The sequence below is a fragment of the Falco biarmicus genome, chromosome Z (genome assembly GCF_023638135.1).
Source record: "Falco biarmicus isolate bFalBia1 chromosome Z, bFalBia1.pri, whole genome shotgun sequence".
Taxonomy (NCBI): domain Eukaryota; kingdom Metazoa; phylum Chordata; class Aves; order Falconiformes; family Falconidae; genus Falco; species Falco biarmicus.
The window spans coordinates 20,667,294-20,688,510 of NC_079311.1; the positions used below are offsets into that span (position 1 = coordinate 20,667,294).

Sequence of the window (21,217 nt, forward strand, 5' to 3'; positions counted from 1 at the left end):
GTCCCGTGCTGTGGGCTGGAGCACCGTGGCAGCCTGCCCTGTCAGGGAGCCGTGTACCAGCAAGGCCCAGCCTTGGGTAGTGTCCAGCCTCCCCGTGCTCCCCAGCAGCACCCACAGCGCTGGCGCTCTGCCATGGGTGCCCTGCCTGCCTCCTCGTGCCCTTGCCTCCCACCCCCTCCCAGGCCACCCCGCGCTCCATCTGGCCCAGCTCTGGGGACCTGCCCCAGCCCCTCAGACGGGGCGAAGGAAGCCCCTGCACCACCTCGGCGGGGCAGAAAGACCTGCTCACACCTCCACCCACCCCACCCCAAGGAGGTGGAGGTGGAGGACGTGGCTCCCAGTCTACAGGCCAGCACCAAAGGTGCCGACGCTGCAGACGGTGACGCGGGCGGGAGAAAAGGGAGGTGGGAGGATGGCCCTGCGCTTCTGTGCGCCTGGGCAGCCACTTCCCACGTCGTGTGCAAGGAGGCTTTAGGGCAACAAAATGCAGGGCAAGAGAGGAAGGGGGGAAACCCAAACCGGAAAGGGGCAGAGGCAGAATGGCTTCCCCAGGCAGTCTCCCGTCCCGTTACAGAGAGGGCCCAGCCCGCTTTGCTTTCCAGACTGGGCCCGTTAATGCGTGGCTGCACATGCTGTCCCCTGCCTGTGCTGGTGCCAGCGCTGGCCAAAGCCCCCTCGCCTGGCGCCGCTTGCTCCACCACCAGCTTTCCCCCATGGCCACGCGCACCCTGCCCAGGGCGTAGGCGGGACCTTCTCCAGACCACTGAAAGAGGCCTGGTGTCCACAGCCTCTTGCAGAAGAACAGCACCACCAGCTGCTGCAGCAGTGTAAACCACAGGTGTCGAGCAGTCCAGGAGGTTTTTGGAGAGGGCTGATGAGAACTCTCTAACACAGGTGATGGAGGAGCCACTCAAAGAAGATGCTCCCCTGGACCTGATAGATACAAGGAAGGAAGAACTGGTCGGCAAGAGGAAGGTCAGGGGCAGCACTGACCAACTCAACTGTAGAAGGGAGGTATGCGAGGTGGAAACAGAGACAGGTGGCCGGAAAGGAATATAGAGACGCTGTCCAGGTGTCCACCTGTAGTTGAACATGGCGAGGGACATGAAGGGCAAACACAAAGGACTTCTGCAGGAAACAGCAGCAGCCAAAGGAAGACTAGGCAAACCGTGGGCCCACTGTTAAGCAGACGTGAGATTTCTGATAAAGGACATTAAAAAGGCCAAGGTAGGCCATGATTCTCGATTGCAGTCTTTAGTGGCAAGAGTAGCCTTCAGCAGTCCTGGGTCCCTGAAACTAGTGGGGAAGTGCAGACCAAGGGAGATTTACGGTTGGTGGAGGAGGATCAGGTTAGGGAACATTTAAACAAAGCAGACATACACGAGTCCATGGGACCTGCTGGAGCGTGCCCGTAAGAGGAGGCTGGCCCTTGTTGCCAGTGTTGGTCACTTTTGAGATGTCCTGGTGGGACCAACTTGGGGTGTGCGGGCAGAAGGCTCTTGACAGCTGGGAAGAAGCCGGTGTCACTCCTGTCTTCAGGAAAGGCAGAGTGGAAAGTGAGGGGTACTGCAGGCAAGGCAGCATCTCCTCAGTTGCTGAGGTGATGGACAGAGCAAGTAACACTGAAACCCATTCACAAAACCTAAAGGCCAAGCAGCTGATTGGGCATAGTCAGCATAGATTTGCAGTGGGCAAATGACATTTGGCGGACTCGTAGCCTTCTACGGCGAGGTGAGTAGTGTGGTGGGTGAGATGCACAGTGGTTGTTTCTCTGTAGTTCAGTAAAGCTTTTGACACTGTATCCGGTAACATCCTCACAGACAAACTGAGGGGGCAGGGACTGGTTAAAGGGACAGTGAAGTGGGTCAAAGACCGGCTGGACTGCTGAGCAAAAAGGGTTTTGGTAACAGCACGACTGTGTACCTAACTGGAGGCCAGTAACTGGTGGTATAGTGCAGAGTTCAGTGCTGAGGTCTGTAGTATTTACCATCTTCACTGACAATAGGACAGAGCGTGTGCTCGTGAAGTTTGCAGAAGGTGAAGAATTGGGAAGAGTACACCAGAAGGTTGCTGCCATTCAGAGGGGCACGGTCAGGCTGGGGAAAGGGCAGAGAGGAAATCTCTTGAAGTTTAGCAGAAGAAAATGTCAAGCCCTGCCGCTGGGTAGCAGTAAACTCTTGCAGCCATCTATGCTGGTGACTGACAGTCTGGAAAGCAACTTTGCATGAAGGGACCTTGGTGTCCTGGTGGACACGAGCTGACCGTGCGCGAGCAAAGCAGTCTTATGAGAAGGAAGGCCATCAGCCTCCTGGGTTACATGAGGAAAGGCATTGCTAGTAGGCTGAGGGTGGTGATCCTTCCGCTCTGCTTGGAACTGGTAAGACACATCTGAGGTGCTCGGTCCAGCTCTGGTCTCCTGAGTGCAGGAAAGACATGGACATCCTGGATCAAGTCAGATGAAGGGTCATGAAGATGACTCTGGGACTACAGCATCTAGGAGCAGGTGAGAGAGCATCAAGGAGCATGTGAGAGAGCTGGGACTGTTGAGCCTTGAGAAGGCTCAGGGGGATCTTACCTGTGTGTAAAAAATACCTGATGGAAGTAGTTGTGCCCACTGACAGGACGAGAGGCAGTGGGCACAGACTGAAATTGAAGAAAGTCTGTTCAAACTTACAAGATCAGTTTTTCACTGTAAGAGCGATTAATCTCTAGAACAGATTGATCAGAGAATTTCTGAAGTCTGCATTCTTGGAAATACTCAAAACTTGTCTGGATGTAGCACCGAGGAATCTTTTAGTGGAGTTGCTTGAGTAGGTGTAGTTGGACTAGAGATAGAAACTGTAGTGGGAGTAGTACTCCAGACCTTCCTTTGCAAACTCTACAACTCTTGGAATCTGTGGAGAGAGATGAAGTGAAAAACTGGGCAATAAGTGTGGGTGAAAATCTTTCAGGTCTGTCAGGTTCAAAGGATTATGATCAGTGGTAGAACATCCACGTGGTTGCTGGTGACTAGTGATGTCCGTTTAGGGGTCTGTGCTAGCAAAAGTACTGTTTGCTGTGTTAGTAGTACCATAAACTATATGGGTTGCATTCGCTGCAGGTTTGTGGATGATACCAAGTTGGGGGACATGGATGATATCCCTGAGGGCAGGGCTGCTATTCCGAGGGATCTGTGCAGAGTAGAAAAAAAAGCTGAGAGGAACTGCATGTAGTTCAAGAGAAGCAAATGCAGTTTTGTGTCTGGGATGGAGTAGCTTCATGCAGCAGTCCAGGCTGGAGACTAGTTGCATAGAAACCAGCTTTGTGGAAAAGGATCTGGGTGTCCTGATGGACAGGAAGTTGAACACAAGACAAAAGTGTGCCCCTGTGGAGGGGAACTCCAGCTGCGTTCTGGGCTAAATTAATGTATCTGGCAGGTCCAGGGCAGTGGTTCTTCCCCTTTATTTGGTTGTGGTGGGACTGCAGCTGGAGTGCTGTGTCCAGTTCTGAGCTTTCTAGTAAAGGAAAGACATGGACATACTGGAAAAAGTCCAGCAGAGGGCCACCAAGCTGGTCAGGGGCTGGATCACATAATATATAAGGTAGGAGAGCTGTGTTTATTCATGCTTGATGAGAAAAGGCTAAAGGCAAACTATATTACTGGCTGTAGCTACCTAGGGTGGCCTGGGAAGATGGAGCCATTCTTTCTTCAGAGATGTCCAGAGGAAAGATGGTGGGCATAAGTTACATCCTGGAGAATTCTGACTTGCTGTGTCAGGAGGAAGGATGGAATTCACCAATGGGGTTATAAAATGCTAACACAGATAGCAAAGAGAGGGTATAGGATTTCAGCCTTTGGAGAGTCAAAATTCAAGGGCCCTGAACAACCTTCTCTGTCTAGAGCTTCTTTGGGCAGGTTGCACTAGATCTGGAAGTCTCTTCCAGCTTACATAAGTCAATGTTTACACAATTGTAAGTAGGAGGAATTTTCAAGTTAGGAACTTGAAAAACTGTAGATGTACAATAAAATTATTTTAGCTTTAGTTAGGAGTAAAAACCATCTTATTTGGTGCGTTATTTTTCTACTCTTTGAGAAATAGCTGTGGGAATAAATCAACAGAGTTGCATGCCTAGGTTTTGATACACATGAATAACTGTGTATGAACTATGCTATACTGTAGTTTTACCTTCCAAAGAGTGTGTGGAAGAGCATCATAAACAGTACTGAATATAGGCAGCTAGATCAAGTGCTTGAGAATATACTGTGTGGAGCAATACCATACCTCTACTTGTCTAGACATTGGAATTTAATGGTGTTTCATTTTATAAACTTGGGGATATTCTGTGCTGTGCTAGTTTGTATTGTTAAACTGGTACTACAAGTAAACAGACAAAACCTGTACACTTCCCGTACAAAAATGGCAGAGAAATTTATATGACAATCAATGTCTCATGACTGGAGGCAGGGAAGATAGTATTATGTATTTCTGTATTTAATTAGTTGCAGTATAGTGTTTTATTGTCCTTTCCATATGAATATTAACAAATCTTGGGCATTGGATTAGAAGGGGAAAAGGGTTGGTTGCTGTAACTTCAAGGTCAGGATTTTGCCTCTTTCACTTTTACAGTATGCTGTCTCTCCAGCTTGTCTATCAAAACCATCATGATAGGTGGTCAGATGTGCTCACTGATACCTTTTGCTTATTTCTAGTCATGTAGTTCCATGGAATTACTCTTCTGTAATATCCTTGTAGGAGATAATTCCTCAGTAATTAATGAGCATTTTGTTCAGAAGAATTACGATCTTCCGATACTGAACAAATTCTTACTTAAAAAACCTAACCTCATTCTATTTCTGAATAAAAACACTATATTAACATTGAAATAACGAGCAAAGATGATGTAACGCTTCCAGAGGGAAGTACAACAGTCTGAACAAATATAAACTATTCCTGGAGCCGATGCTGTGTGTATGTAGTTGTTCTCTAGTCAAAACAGCAAATATGTTGCTTTGGAATTTATTTCATGAAAATTTGGTTTATTCCTGTCAATCAATATGTGTGTGGACTTATCCATAGAAGTGAATGATGACACCTTTTTTTATGAAAACACAAATGTTTTGTTCTTCATAGCTGAGATGGAGTAAAACTATACAGAAGTGATGAACTGAATGACTGTTGGGATGCCTTTCTCAGAGTTTATAAGGCTTGGCTTTTGATATTCTTGACTAATAAGGATGAGGGGGGAGTGCCTTGTCAAGAGGCTACATAACCATGTCTCCCCTCTATACCCACTTTCCTTGAATATTCCTACCTACCATCTTTTTCTGACACTCTTCTTAAAATGGTGAGAAGGCAGGTTGGTATGCTCTGACTGAGTTCTGTTCTGTTATTAATTTTCATAGCATTATATTTTATATTCACTGATACCTCACTTCTATTCATGTTTATGCTACAGTGAGAACCCCCATACTTAATATAACTGTTTTCCCAAGTCAGTCTCCTGTTTGCTGCTCTTGCTAGGTGAAAACAGGGCAACCTTAACAATCCTAGTGTGAGAAAGCTGTAGAATATGATAGATATTTTTTTCTAGCATAAAAGAATACTTCGAATCTTAAGGAAAACTGAGAGAAAAATAGTGTGCGGGGCGAATGTTGCACTGTACAATTTTAATTTGAAATGAGAAAACAACTGACAGCCATTTATATTGTTCTATTTCATTATGATAACAAAAGTAAGGCTTTTATTTTTTTTACCACCAAATACTCTTTTGGATTGCATAAAAAAGGATGGGATGCATTTCTTAAATATAAAAGTCAATAAAAATATCACCAGCTTCATTTTCAAGACTTCATCATTGACAAGATATTTAAATACAAGCAGTTATATGCTTTTTTTGTCATGCACTAGATTCTTTGCTACAAAGTGAAAAACAGATCACAAAGGCAACTTTTTGTTGGATTTGAGTCAACCTAAGGAAAATATTAAAAGTAGGTTCTGAGTGAAGGTTGTCAACTCTTAAAAATATGGCTTGCAGATGAAGCTTTTTCCTCTTGAGTCTTGCATAAGGGTTATACTATCTTGTTTTTTTGTAAGGATGCAAAATAAGTTATTTTCACTTTTTAAAAAATATGGCTTGCAGATGAGACTCCATCTCCTTTCAGAATTCTGCATAAGTATTTTTATTGTTTATTTTAATAAAGAGGCAACCTTTGCAGTAGTCAAAAAACAAATTAATGCAACCCATATGCCTTAATTTATTTGAAAATTGACCAGTGACAGCAAACCGAAACACTTATTGTTATTACTATTCAAAATAACAACAGAAGTGTCAGCATGTTTCTGTGCTCATTTTGAAAATATTTATGTATATTCCAAACAGTTTTGGGTTTTTTTGTTGTTGATTTCTTATATCATCCCAACATGTATTTCACTTCAGTGCACCAACTTGGGCCTCTTTGTAAAACTTCTCCATAATTCATGTAAACCTGAGATATAAAAGAACGTTTCTCTAAGCACTGCATACCTTTTCTTTACATTTTGACCATCCCACGCCAAATTGTACTAATACTTGCCAGAGAAGATGGTCCTTGTGAGATCTCTGAGGCAGTTCTAATTAATTTCTTCCTGTATACTAGCTGATCTTTGTACTTAATTTATTCTGGAGAAGCTAGGAAAAGTATCTCTAGAAAACAGTGAATCTGCTTAGTATGGTGGATCAGTGTTAAAATGTCTCAATATCCTTGAACAACGTTTGTCTTTGGGACATTTTAATCTGAAGAAGTTTCCCACAGAAATTTGGTCTTTTGTTCTTCACAAAAGAAATTATTCTTGAATATTTTAAGAAAGGTTTCATTCTTAATTCTAGTTGGAAGGGAGAAAAAAAGAAACAGGAGACCTACTGTGAACATCTTTATAGTCACTTGGAAACTAATTAATTCAGAATGGTGACTGCAGCTGCTATGATTCCTTATTCCAATTGATGGTTTTGTGTGTAAAGTCTTATTTGCCCCATGGTTGCCTCCTGCTTACAAAAAAAATCTTTCCTGGGAATGTAATACCAATGTAAATATGACTTCAGTGCTGGACAGACTCATTGGCACTTTTATTAAAGAATGGATTTTGTGAACACATGGATGAATAGGATGAGGCAGAATAATTGTACTTTTAGGAGATGAAAGTCATGCCTTGCAAATCAGTGGGAGTTCTTTGAAGGAATAAATACATACAGACAATGTTGCTGATTGAATCTGTGTAGTGTGCCAAATTTCTAAAAAGCCATTGTCCAGCTTTCACCAAACTCTGGTGTTTTTTCATGATGTTTTGTTTTTTAAAGCTGTTCGTGGATATGAGTTTTCTTCTTTTAGTCACAGAGTTAAATATAATAAGTGGAAGAGAGGAATAAATGGTTAGCTTTCATAGTGTTGGAAAGCTAACAGTAAAGTTCTGTGGAGATCAGTGCTGGAAATTACTCAGAAAAACAGAATGGATGACAGAGCTTGATAATCCAAAATTTCAGGATAGTGAAGATACTAAGACACTGCAGAGCAATATTACAAAACTAACTGGGCAATAAAATGACTAAACAAATTCAGTGGTGATAAATGCAAAGTGATTCATGTGGCGGTGGTGAGAATTACATGTCAAATGGTTCATTTTCACTGGACTGAAACTGACTTTTCGGTGAGGAGATTAGTATTGAACCCATAGGTAGTTTTGTGAAAATGCTATATTGATGTTTGGCATCTTGAGGCAGAAGACAGTCTGTTCCTATTTAAATGAATTGTTTTACCATATACTGCGTAAGTCATCTTAGTCTATTAAAAAAAAAATAATCTAGTAAAAACATAAAGAAGAGCAAAGGCAAACTATTGATGTTGGAGGTTTACACAATTCATGTATTTGTCCTGGATAGTTCTTTTGCACTCCATATACCAATATTTTGCCCAGGAGCTTTTAGCAGCCACTTTGAAAATCTGTAGGTACTGAAAAAAAATGGTGTTTTTCATGTTTTGTTGCCAGATCTCTTCTTTCCACCTTTACCCCTCACGTTGGGCAAATGAAGTAGCAGGTTTGTCTTGCTCAAGTTTCAAGATCTCTAGGAAAGGGCAAAAAGTAATTTTTCTTCTTCCGCATGGTGCTTTTAAGAAAAGACTAGATCCTGGAGATGTACTGGGAAGGGGAATGGAAAAAGGAAATTATTTCTTTCCCCATTGTGTCTAAACTTTGAACTCTTTTCCTCTATGCCCTCTGGAAACAGGCAAAGGGGCCCCGTATATTATATGACTGTGTGTATTCGTACTCTTCTACATCTTTCTGCATCTTTTCAGGTTCTTCTGTTTTTCTTAGTCAATTCTGTTTCCATATCTATTTCAAACCAGAATCTAGCGAGTGGGGATCATTAGCTGGATTGCAGTCATTTGTCAGTTGCTGTCTTCATTGGGAACGTTGTGAGAATATAGCACATAACTTTTCCTGGCTGCTTTGGTGGCAGTCTTGCTGGCTTAAGCTCCTGCTGGGAGAAAGGAGACTAAACCGAGTAAGAGACAGCTTTCTGCTGGTTGTGCATAGCGTCCCCTTCTGGCAGGTAACACTGTTTTTCTTTAATTTTTACAAAAACAGTTCATCTGGCAACCAGCAATACTGGCAACAGTTGTGAATACCGGGGATAGTAATTCAAAACCGAAGATAGTTCCAGCCAACACAGGACTGCTTGGAAATATGTTAACCCTGAAATTGCATGTGGTTGTTATTTTAATATTAGAAAAGCAGCGTGGAACAAATTGCCAGTACAGAGTGAAATTACAGATTGTACCAGTGCAAATGAATATTGACATTCAGAACTAAAAGATGTTTGAAGAAAAAAATAATATTCAAATAAAGATAATTTTGGCATCATCATGCTCGCTGTACTGAATAATCCAGTGAGCTCGTTTTTTCCTTTTTTGTAACTTTTCTTTTGAATGTTTGTAAATGTAGTTTACCTTCATAATACCTTCTACTTCTGAAATTGTCACAAGATTACAGACTTGCTAACACTTCTTTTTTGTATCCTGTGGTGAAAATGGTTGCTTGCTCCTTGAAAGTGGCTACTGAATCAGATGGGAACCTCCAAAATTAAACAATTCATTTAATCTGATTGACTAAGTAAAATGCCAAGTTCACAGTGTTCGTCTCAGTGGACTGATGTAATTGCTGGCATTTGACTTGCATACCTCTTGAAATATTAAATTAGTTTATAAACGTGGCAGAAAAGAGCAGCCTATACTTGGCAAATAAAGTTTGGGTATTTTACAACAGCTTAAACAAACTAGCCATGTTAAGTTTTCTTTTGGGGAGTTGTTTTTGCATTTTGTTTTGTTACCAAACTGTATGAATTAGTAGTCTTTGCCTCAGCTGCATGCTCTGCTTTTGAGAGAGCTTGTACAGCATATCAGAATAAGGATATTTAGCTAGATGAAGGTGGTAACCATTTGGGCAAAATTATGTTTATAGAAATATTGTGTACTTTTGATTGACTATTTTAATAACTTTAACTTCCCAGAGAACAATAAAAAACTGAAAACTATAAAATTTTGTAGTGTAAAACTTAGTAGATGAAAACTCACAGGTTGACATTGAATTTCACTTGGATCTAAACTGAGACAGCAATACTGTAGACATTTAGTAATGTTTAAAATCAGTGCCAGCAAAAACCTGACACCAGTGTAGTTTACAAAAAGTACAATTGCTAGACAAGTTCCACTTGAAATACATTCTTGCGTTCCCAATGATTAACTGTAATTTTGGAGTGCTCTTTTTTTTAACAGGTTAGCAATAGTTAGTTCCCATCAAAATCTATATTTTCATCCAAAGTGAGATCTATATTTTCATCTAAAGCCATATATTCATCTAAAGTGAGATAGTTCTACAGGTTTCAATTTTTTGGGAAGTTCTGTTCTAATAATTTCCTCTAGTTACTTATTTAATTTTGATTTTTTGAAATGAGAACTAAGTTGTACTATTTTTTCTTAATCTGTTCAGTAGAATTGCTGCCCAAGTTGTTATTAATCCAACAAGGCTGAAAATTAATTATTTTAAGGAAGGTTATCTTTTATTTTGAGAAATCATACATTAAATTAATAGACAAGTTAAAACCACTTTAAATTCTATAAAGCTTTTGAAAGAATAAGGCAGTCGATGAAACACGCAAAGTCATTAAAAAATCCATGATTTTTTTAGTGTATACTTTAGGAAAATTAGCAACTGTAGAACCATTTCTTTTTATGCTTTCCTTCCTCTTTGTAATAGAGAATCTAGATATTTGATAAGTGAAAAATACTGTAATTATGGTAGGACATAATAATAATAATCTTCAACCCTAACAATACAGGGGAATGTATTTAAATTATAATTGACTTAATTTGTCTGCAATTAGAGAGAAAATGTCTTCATTTCTACTGGATAAAACCTCTGGTTTCAGTATGTGATGATACAGAAGCAAGTCATCCAGTCAGGTTGCTGGGAAAAGCTTTGTTGGTTGGACTGGTGGAACAAAAAAAGATCTGTGGAATCTTTTTTTGTTGTGGTTTTGCTTTCCTGTAGTTGTCTGTTCCTTATAACACAGGTATTTACACAGTATATTACATTATACTAGATGAAAAAGATTGGGAACCCATCTTCCCAAACACATTCACCCTACAGTCGTTAATTATTGTCTTTTATGGTCTCTGTTAACACTTAGTAGAGTACTGTGTATTTTTATAAGCTTTACATGTTTGCATGGCTTAGCTTTTGTGCCCATCTGTAATTTTAAAAGTAAGGATTTATTCCAGTGAGGTGCTGCCAGTGCCTTGTCTTTCCTTACCTAAGCATTTTATAAATGTTTCTATGTCTGTTTCGAGTATTACAAATAAATGCTTTAAATTGAATTTTATTTAAATCTAGCATGAACTGAGTGTGGTTTGGGAGGCATAGCAAGGCCATTATGTGTGTAGTGGGGGGATTCTGTAAACTGGGGGAGCTGAGGTGCTGAAGTTTCCCAGCACATCCTTTGCCCTGACCCCCAAGTGTGATTCAGCCAAGAACCCCAAGAACGAACCCCCATTTCAGCTACATGGGCCAGTGGGTGAGCTGACAGAGGATTGGTGGGTGCAGCTTTTTTTCCAAATTACTGTTGAGGAAGAAAAATAAGTCAGAAAAGCTTCTAGCATGGAGGTATCTAGACACCTGACTCATGAAGGGCCGTAATATTCTGAGCAAGTGACTTGTGACAGGGATGGCCCTAACAGCACCATCAGAGACTCCCTGTGAATCAGTCTGTGTGAATCTGATTCTCACCTGTGAGTTGAAAACCTCAGTCCTCCTCAGCAGTAATTTGAAACCCTTGCTAACTGTGGTATACACAGCCGCGTTAGGTATATTGTCTGCCATGTGCTGCAGCAGGAGGCAATGGCATGGGGTTTCAGTATTGAAGTGCTGAATTGAATTTCTGTTGAAAAATACCTGGGTTTTGCTTGCCATACTTTCAGATTGTGCTGTATTTTTAGTAGAAATATATGGGTGTGAAGACTGGAGATTTCTAGGGGCGGCTAGCAACAGAATTTTTAGTAACGAAGTAGTGCTAGTATATCCATTTAAAGTAATGTATGAGCTTGTGGTTTTGTTAATTAGAAATGAAACAATTTAATGATTATCCAACCAATTTATTAGCACTAAGTAAAATAAATGGTGCAGTTGCATCATTCGGGTGTTCTCATGTTATTTGGTCAGAGGTGATAAACAGGGTTTACTTGTCACTGTCAACAAAGCAGGAAATCATTAAAACAAAACTCTGAGTCTTTAGGTGTCAAAAGCTTTACTGCAGAAGGTGCAGTCACAAACAAGTAATAAATACAGTGTTCTGAGTTTACCTAACGTCAGGTTACAGTTAGAGAAATTTGAGACAAAGCAGTAGACTTCTCTGGAAGGATTTTACGTAATTTAAAGGTGATGGATAAAGATGAGAGTGACCTGGATTGCCTGGATTCCATTGAGGAAAAAAGTAAAGCCAAATGGAAGATTAAATTTCCAGGAGTAAGGAAGACTAGAAGTTTTTTGTGTAGAATGAGAGTTCTCTTCTTTGTATTACCAAGATAAATACTGTATACCATTTTATTCCTATTTTAAAAAGTTATAATTAAAAAATGAGAGCAAATGCAGAAAAGACTTACAGAGGTTGCATACGGACGAATGTTTATTCTGTGGTGCAGGAAGGTCAGGACTTTACTCAAAAGAGGGCTTGAGAGGTGACTTGGTAATAGTGCGTAAGTACTGGTAGGAAGGCAGCCAGCTATTCAAATGTGCTTAATTCTGTCTGTTGGTTAAATTACATAGTGATTTTATAATAAAGCAGATATCTCAGTGTAGTGCTGATCTGTTCAATAGACTTTATTAATAAGCTTAAGACATGCTTAACTAGACAATATCAGATTTTTACTTACTAGCTTAAATTTTCTGTCCTACTGTTCTGTTTATTGATTTTATCCAAATGCCCCTCCTGGCAATACTATTCATCCTGGTTTCACATCTGCTCAAATACGGGCTTGGGAGAATATGGCCTGCGGGGTGGATTTATTTTTTACATAGGCAAAGTGCCATTTAGTTTGTTACTGGTGGTCCACTAATGAGACTTATATCTGTAGAAATTCTTGTGTGTGTGTGTTTAGATATATTTGGGTCACAGTTACTGACAAAGGATTTGGATTTGTAAACTGTCAAGGGAAAAAAGTGTCATTTTTTTCTTCATAATCAGTTTGGTGTGACCAATTAGAGCACTGCATTTCTTGAAAACAGGCCTTTGTAGCTGAAACAAACTTGCAGTGTTATCATGGATTTAGTTTCTTTTTGAAAAGCATATGAACTTCCAGGTAAACCATGGCTTCTTTATTTCACTGCTTTGAAGATATACCTTTTTTTTGTACTTTCACAATGGTAATATTTACACTAAAAGTCGAAGACTACTTTTGGTCTGAATGACTAAAATACTGAACTTTTATAGACTTAGGGGAACAAATTGGTTATGACAGGAAGCCATGCAGTAATTAAGTTATAGGGGGAAAAAAACCAAGTTATGTTCTGAAATGAGGTTTGGGGTTTTTTTCTCTATCCTTTTCTCCTTACTGAGGAACCTGGAAAAATGACAGAAAACAGCAAGTGCAGTAATGGGTAACAAACTGCAGTTGAGATTTCACCAGAAATATTTGAAGTGTTCTGTTATGTACTGGTATATACCCTGATTCTATTACTTATTTTTTTGCATAAATTACTCCATTTTAAGACAAAAATCATCTTCTGAAGGTGGTCTGCATGGAGTGGTTTCGTAAGGAAAGGCTTAACACGTAGAACTGAGAAAATGTGAAAAAATAATGAGGAAAATGAATGCATTGCATGATAAAGGTAAAAGGAAAATACTAGTCAAAATTGAAATAACTTAGTTTTTAATAGTGTGAGGACTCATAAATTGCTTCCACAGGCCACTACTGGCAAACTTTTTTTTTTTTTCAGAGTCACCTAAAACTGCTTTCCACAGCATAGTTGGGAATACATTTTTTGTGAATAATCTTGTGTTTCTGAGATGTGCCATCCGACAGGGGGTTTTTTGTGTCTTTTCTGTCTTCCAGATGCTATTCGATAAATTACATTTCCATACCCATTAAGTCAGAAACTGTGTCTTCCTCAGTATCACTTGGATAAAATGCTGTCTGAGTAAGCATTAGTCGTGTTGGCATGAAATCCTATTTTCAGATGCCATTTATGCTTGACATACTTGTGTTCGATATAGTCTTGCCTTCCTGTATAAGGCAGCTATAGTTTATTGAAATAAGTTCAGCATCTAAAAAATGAAAACCCCAGACTTTGCTGTTCTAAGTTTTTGTAAGCAGTGGGGTAAGTTTGCTGTCTCTGGTACTGGGACCGGCCTCAGAGCTGCATGGCTGCCCCACAGCTACCCCCGCTGCCATGTCCCTCCCTTCCTGAGCCCCAGCACTCCCTTTTCCCAGCCCAGGCCAGTCTTTGCCCACCCATAATTAGTTTTTCCCCAAATTTGGTATTCCAGTGACTTTGTAGGCGGTCTTGGCTTCATGTGTTGTTACCAGTGTGGTTACCTTGGTACCATCAGCCTTGCAAGATGGCTCCCCTGAAAGCTGCCCTGTACTCCACCTTTCCATGGAGCTTGTCTGTTTTTCATGTAACTCTGCCTTAATCATCTGTAAAATCCAGCCGCTCTGTCAGCTTCTCGCATTATCTGTTACATCCAGCAGTTTTCTTATGTCATGTCCAGTAGTTTCTCACATCCTGTTTATTCAACTGAACCTCAGGCCAAGGCCTAGCCCTGTGCCGGCAGCTGTGATGAGGTCCAACCAGCTGGCGGGCTGCCTTGCCTGGCGTCCCCCCACTGCCCACCGGCGTGCGGAGCAGCTGCTCGAGCGGCAAACACCTGGAGGAGCCTCTGTCTCCACATTGTGAACATTGTTGAAAAATAGTGCAGGTCCCAGCTCTGAGAGTCAGGCTGGTCCTGCTGCTGCCACTCAGTTGCCTTCGCCACCTCCTTGCAGTCTCATCTGGGTTGCTCCTGTGGCAGTTGTTGGCTCAGCTGAGGCACCAGGACAGGGCGAGCTACGGCGTTGTGCTTTGTGTTGTGTACATCAGCCTCTTCTCTTGCACAAGTCCCCGTCTCTGAAAGGGCATCATGACAGAAGTTGAGATAGGAGTGCAGTCTGTAATGAAAAGGATTGGTTCCCCTTGTTGCTCTACTACGCGTTATCCATCAGCGTGCCAGCATTTGCAATCTAGGGCACTTGGTGCTATCAGCGCTGGCAGTGTGTCTGCAAGTCGGTAGCTCTTGTATTTGCAGTCTCTTTCCCACAAGAGAAAAACATGGTCAGCATGCAGGGAAGCATGCATGTTGATTCCAACAGTTGATTTTCTGTCATCTCTCAAGAGGCAGTCACTACTTCAACACCTTACTTTTAAGGCTTTTTTTTTTTATAGGTATTTGGAGGTTGTTTAAAATATTTCTCAGAGATGATTTTCGAGGGAAGAGAAGTGTCTGTGTTGGTTGGGGGGGCTGGAGGACTTTGTCTGTATTTGTCTAATCTGGGGTTATCGTGGACCGGATACTTCATGAGGTATCGTATTATCTGGTTCCCTCTTAACTTTTGTATTCCCTCAGCACTTGTAACATAACTTCTCATTAATCTTGGAAACTTACTGGCACAGGATATTATGATACCATTTCAGAAAGCAGCTGTAATGTGTGAGGGCATGTGGAACATGGTGAGAGCTTCATTATGAGCCTCCAGTAGCAGACCTTTTCAAAGCTAAGGGTATAGTAAGTGAAGGGAGAAGGGTATAAACAAAAACAGAGAGCGGAACAGAGCTGATGGACAAGGGATAATGGAGATAGTGACAAAGACAAAAAATCTCCAGTCACTAAGTAACGGGCCATTAAGAAGCTACTGGTATTGCTTTGGGGAAGGTCAGCCTGGACTTTGTAACTGATAAGGGGAAGCAAGATGACCTTGAGGATTTTGGGATACCAGGGGACCTGTGGACTGTATGAAATTTACTAAACAATGTTTAGGGGGCATCAGTGGGAACAGGTATCAGAGGGGGCAGTCCCAACCAGTGCCAGTCAGTACACTTACCTGACCAAGCCCTGTGTCTGATCGCCACAGTCTGTATTTTTTGTATAAATCCTCGCTTAACTCTGTGGAATCTCACTCTTCACCCTGTGTGTGCGAGTTCTGTGGGGACTAGGTGCCAGCTATGGGAGGGACTGGCATGAGTGGGTGCAGGACCAGAAACTGGAGTCAGACAAGGGTGTAGGTGCCCCAAGCCTGTGGTGTCAGACGCAGAAACAGGTGAGGGTCTTGGCTCCAGCCACGGGGGCAGGAGCAACACATGTCCTAGCTGGGAGGACAGGGACTGTGTGTGCTCTGGGTACAGCTGTGGGTGAGACTGCAGGACAGGCTCTCAGCCCAGCATCTGGACTGGGACTGGACCACAGGTCGCAGCCCGCATGCCTGGTGTCTGCTGCTGATGGAGGCAGGCAGTGTCTGTATTTTCACATGGTTTGACCTCACATGTGTCTGTTTGGTATGCCTAACTCACTAACAAACTTCAAGTTGTACTAGCAGTGAGTGGGAGGCATTGTGTCCCGGCAGGGGTATCAGGTGGACAGAGGGCCTATGCTGGTGTTTGGGATAAACCTGAGAGCATGGCGTACCTGTAAGACGAGAGTGTGAGTGCGTGCATCTGCCTGCTAGTGATTTGCTGCCAGCCAGCAAGTAGGAGGCCCGTGAGATGGATAAAAGGGCTCTGGACGTAGGCAGAGGATTAGATGGACAGGGCGATATGCTGTGCTGATATTTGAGGGATTCATGAATATGCATGTATGCATGTGCTCGTGAATCTAGAGGGGGGTAGGAGGGAGCACACACAGTATCCTGACAAGATGAAAAGGAGGTTGGCTGGCTGTACTTAAGTTCACGTGAGTTGTGGGAGTATTACACGTGGCTGCTGTCAAAGGTGGTGCCTTTGACACTCATAGCTCACTCATAGCTGAGCTTCACTATTGGTTGAACCTGCTACATCTGTGGACCTGTGATGGAGACCTCCAGATCTCTGTATGCACCAGGCTAGGCTCCAGCAGCAGGGCCAGAGGAATCCCTGGACTGGTCCCAGAGATGCTGGAGGTGACAGCCGCTTATAACATCCTGTAGCATAATCAGTGAAAGAAGATTTCGTAATAGATATTCAATGCAAAAGTTCTCTTTGTGAGTTGGGAGTTCTTGAGCTACGGGCAAAGTTGACAAAATTATGCTGGGGAAGATATCACCATAACCTTTTCCTATTTTCTTGTCTGCTGCTGACCATTAATAGATGCAGAAGAAAGGTCTTTATTCCAATAACTTGACTTACATGACTGCTTTTACAAAACCAGGGTGCTGCTGAAAACTATTAAGTCAAAAATGCTTGGTTTGCCTTAAATTTAAGAGACATGAAGGAAGCACTTTATATATTTGCGGCTTTAAGCCTTAACAGGAGGTTCTTGGCCTCATTCTGTATTCTAAGCATATCAGTGAAGCTCCATTCATTATTTCACATTCCAAACTGTAATTCTTTCTTTGTTATTATGCTTGATTCTGCAGTATTAAGGGAGTTCTGCAATATTGTCATACAAAATTTAAACCTTTGACATCCTAGTGCAGGGATTGCTGAAGTTTACCTGCCTCCCCTCTGAACCAGGTTGCTGCGTTTGAACCCTAAAGAGACAGGATATAGGCAGATTTATTTGGGATGAAGATCAGATAAATTATCTTTTTTTTTTTAATAAAGCAACAGCTTGATTTAATGAATAGTATTGCGTTCCAGAGCTTCATTCATAGCCCCCAACCAACTATGTGACAGTAAGCATGTCACTTAACCACTGTGTCCTACTTTCACCATCTGTGAAATGCTTTGAAAAGTCATGGAAAACTGAATCATAGGTCTTTTCCATCTCTAGATTCTGTTAGGTCATCCAACTGTCTATCTGCCAGTAGAAGATTGTTTCCTATATCCACCAGTGTTTTTCCAGTCTGGATTCTGTCCTCCAAGTGATTGGTCTTCCACCAATGTACCTCTGGGAGATGATTTTGCAGACTTCTAGACCTCATTGTCAGGAAGCTCTTCTGACATTCACAAAAAGAGATTTATTTTTTTATTATTAATTTTTTTTGTTACTTTGTCCCCATTATTATATGTTTTGTTATAGTTGTAAGACACATGCTATTTACACAACACCTTAAAGGTCTAGGTAACATATAGAAGGAAGGACAGCGTAGGGTTTTGAAACATAAAGTGTGACTGTGTTTACAAAAGTAATCTACTTGGTTCTTTCTGAAATTACGTCTAAGGAAGTGTGCAGACTGCTCCAGACTTAGGACAGAAACAGGGTAGGATACGGAAACTTAATAATTGAGCAGGGTATTAAAGTGTGGGAATACTCATCAAGGATAATTAAGTAGGGAAAAACAGAGAAAGGAACAGATACAACTTAGTTGTTGGACATTACAGTCTTTGCTATTATATAGTACACATTTTTTTCCTAGCCATTTGTAAATTATCATGTCTCCCATAATTTGATTTGCATTTGAATCTTTGCTAATACATTAATTATTCTGAGCCAATAGTTACAGTAGTTGCTTTTAAGGGTTTTCAGTTTGTGCCTTGCTTGTCCAGATCTGAGTGTAACGTTAACTACAGGTGCAGCCCAAGCACCTGGACATGTCTTGTTTTCTCAACTGTAGTACCTTGCATGGGCGCTTCCAGTTTAGGTTTTCTTCTTCATTATTAACCACAAGTGTTGCAAAATTAGTGTATTTTATATTTAAGTCATCTAGTTTCCTGGAATTTTAGAAATTCAGCAAACAGATAATTTTCTTCAAGTGTTGAAACCACCAGCATTTTGATACAGGATACATCTAGTTGAAAGCTATCAGAATAACTAGGTTTTTTGTACAAAGTTTCTCATTTTTCAGAACAATAAATGTGTGGAGTTATTTGGGTTCTACATAACAGTAGTTAAACTGCTTTTAAAATGGCTGTCTGACAAACAACTGGTATGTAACATGATTTGACACAGTGCCCTTGGAGGAAAAATCCAATATTCAATGCATTCAATTGATAAGGTTAATAGGGCATTTTGTAATACAACGTATATAAAGAATGTATTTTTAAATAATGAGAAGTCTGCTATGGGGGCATGTTTCATAAAATATTCAACTTTTAACAAAATCCACTTGTCCAGGATTTTCATTCCTCTATTTCAGCTGCCAATGGAAATGCTTAAGTCCAGGAATGAAAACTGCATGTGTAGTCAGTCTCTTCAGAAAAGAGAAATATTTTAATTTTTTTTTCTCCTCAGCTTAATTTTCTTTGTTTTAAACTTACGCATTCATGTATGTTGATAAGTTCTGGTATAACTTGAGAATCTAAGATCAGTGAGGCATTTAAAACCTTCCAAAGTTTATTTGTAGCACAACTGTACAATTTAGACATTTGTGTAAATAAAATCAGCCTTCTGCATACTTTGCTGTTGAAAATTTCTGTTGTCCTCAGTAGTAGTAGGTAACAGTCAGATTAGTTGTAACGTTTTGGAAGTCAGTAAATGTAGTATTTTACATACACACAAAAGAAATCTCTGTGTAACAAACTGATTTCCTTCCTGTAAGAGATCAGAGGGGGATTCCATGAAGTTAGAAAGTTTATGAGGAAGGTGAACCTTAGAAAGATTTTGTGAAGTCTGTTCATAAGAAGAATAAATATGTCTTTCATCCACAGGAGATAAAGCCAGATGAAGTTACCAGAATGGCTCTTAGAACAGAAGTTAATTTCGAAACTGTCTGCAGAAAGGTGAGGTTTGATGTTTTTTATTTCCACTGCTTCTGTGAGTGTGAGAGTGCTTCTTAGGAAAAGGTGCATATGTGGGTGGGAGTACATGCATCTGCAGTGTGTTCTGTATGTTAGAGTGCATCTTCATTATAGACCTTATTTCCTTTTCTAAGGAAATTTACCCACTAAGACATACCTACAGAAAAAATTGTATAGCTGTTTAGTACAAGTGGCTTGTCATCTAGACTGGTGGGCTAATCCCTAGTAACTAGAACAGAATACCAGGAAACATAGTAGTGGTTTTTGAGTCTTCATAAATAGATTCATTTTATGTAGTATATATACGGTTCAGTCAGTGTAAAAATATCTAAGCTTTCAATAACAGTTAGAAAAAGACTAAACACTTCTAGATGCAGTTTCCACATGTGAACAAAATGTGACAAACAGGTAGAATTTTAATAACGCTGTGGCTCACAAATTTCAGTGCAGTGTTTCTCCTGAAGCCCACCAGTGGTACATTATTAAATATTACCTATCTAACTACTGATGTTTGTAAGAGATAAAGATGTACAAGTGGGAAGACGCTTGTTGAAATAAGCAGTTGAGGTTGCGGATGCTCTAGAAGAAAAGTGAAGAAGAGCAGAAACAAGTACTGGTTTAAGGGATGTGCTGCAGAACTGATGTCAGAAAGCAATTCTGAATCAATTCCTTCCCATCTTCCTGAATTCTTATGGGTGGGTCCACTGAGGGAGTCTGAAATCTGAAATATTTATAGTCTAGAGGCTAAGTTTTCATGTAGAATAGAGTCACTTCGTCCTATAATGGCATCATTGATTTGTAATATAGCTATGCTGTTGCAAAGCACAGTCATGTGTGATACGGTTAAGTTATTAGCGTAGTGTGCAGTAGGATTTCCATGCTTCATGTGAGCAAAATCAAGTGAAGAGGAAAGTTTTATAGGAATTTTGTATTTCATGAGCAGTGTTTGGATGGAAGTATCTTACTGCTTTTCCTTCTCTTAATGATAAAGAAGAGTAAAAAAGGTAACAGATAAACTGATATGGAGCCTAAAAGCAGCATTCTTCTTTTAAATCTATTTGACGGAGGTTTTCCAGTCTGAAGGTAAGCTAGTAAAAAACTCGTTGCTGTAATATTAGAAATGGTGCAGAAGTGAAGGTTCTGGATGTATGAGGGCACATGGAGAGGGATTTTGTGCTTGAAAAGGGTTGCTAAATTCAAACAGTAAGACATTTTGCCACTTCCTGTAGGAGATTCTTCTGCCAAGAATTCAAACGGGTCAGGATTATGCTGGCTACACAAAGTATAGAAGCCCCAAAATTAAGTAACTGATGCTGTTGTTTTAAAGGAGTTTACATGTTTGCAATTGGAATTTTATTTTCTATGAGGACAACTTTATTGCTGAGAATACAGAAGGAATATTATTAATCTTACTAGTTTATTTTGTCCCATTATTTTTGATGTATTCATAGTCATGGCTGATTGTATGCTTTCCATATTTACTTAAAATAGGCTTCAATTAGCTGTAATCCTTGAAAGCAGGTTATACAGGTATCTTCATGGAATTGTTTTGGGGTTTAGAACTGTTATGTCTGTTACATTTTGCTGGTCTTGTTGTTCAGTGGTACAAAAGTCTGTTGATCTCACACCTTGTAGTGAGTGTATCTCATCTTTCATACCAAGTTTGTGGATAGGTGCTGATGCTTTTTTAAACCCATAGAGAGTTTTTAACCTCACTGCAGTGGAAGAACATGAACAATTCATTATTACAGTACTGTTGACAAGTGGTGGCTAAGCCATCATAAATCTATTAGTTGCTTGGTTGG

At 40.6% G+C, this 21,217-nt stretch overlaps 1 protein-coding gene across 3 annotated transcripts in view; it reads left to right on the top strand.

Annotated features, from left to right (window-relative positions):
- SRFBP1 (serum response factor binding protein 1) overlaps positions 1 to 21,217 on the top strand; it is an 83,142-nt gene that overhangs the window by 37,353 nt on the left and 24,572 nt on the right. For 2 of the 3 annotated variants that reach the window (XM_056325075.1, XM_056325074.1), the window contains exon 4: positions 19,323 to 19,394. The exons of the other annotated variant lie outside the window; for it this stretch is intronic. In XM_056325075.1, the coding sequence (XP_056181050.1) occupies positions 19,323 to 19,394 (72 nt within the window). The remainder of the gene's footprint in view (positions 1 to 19,322; positions 19,395 to 21,217) is intronic. 3 annotated transcript variants of the gene reach the window in all.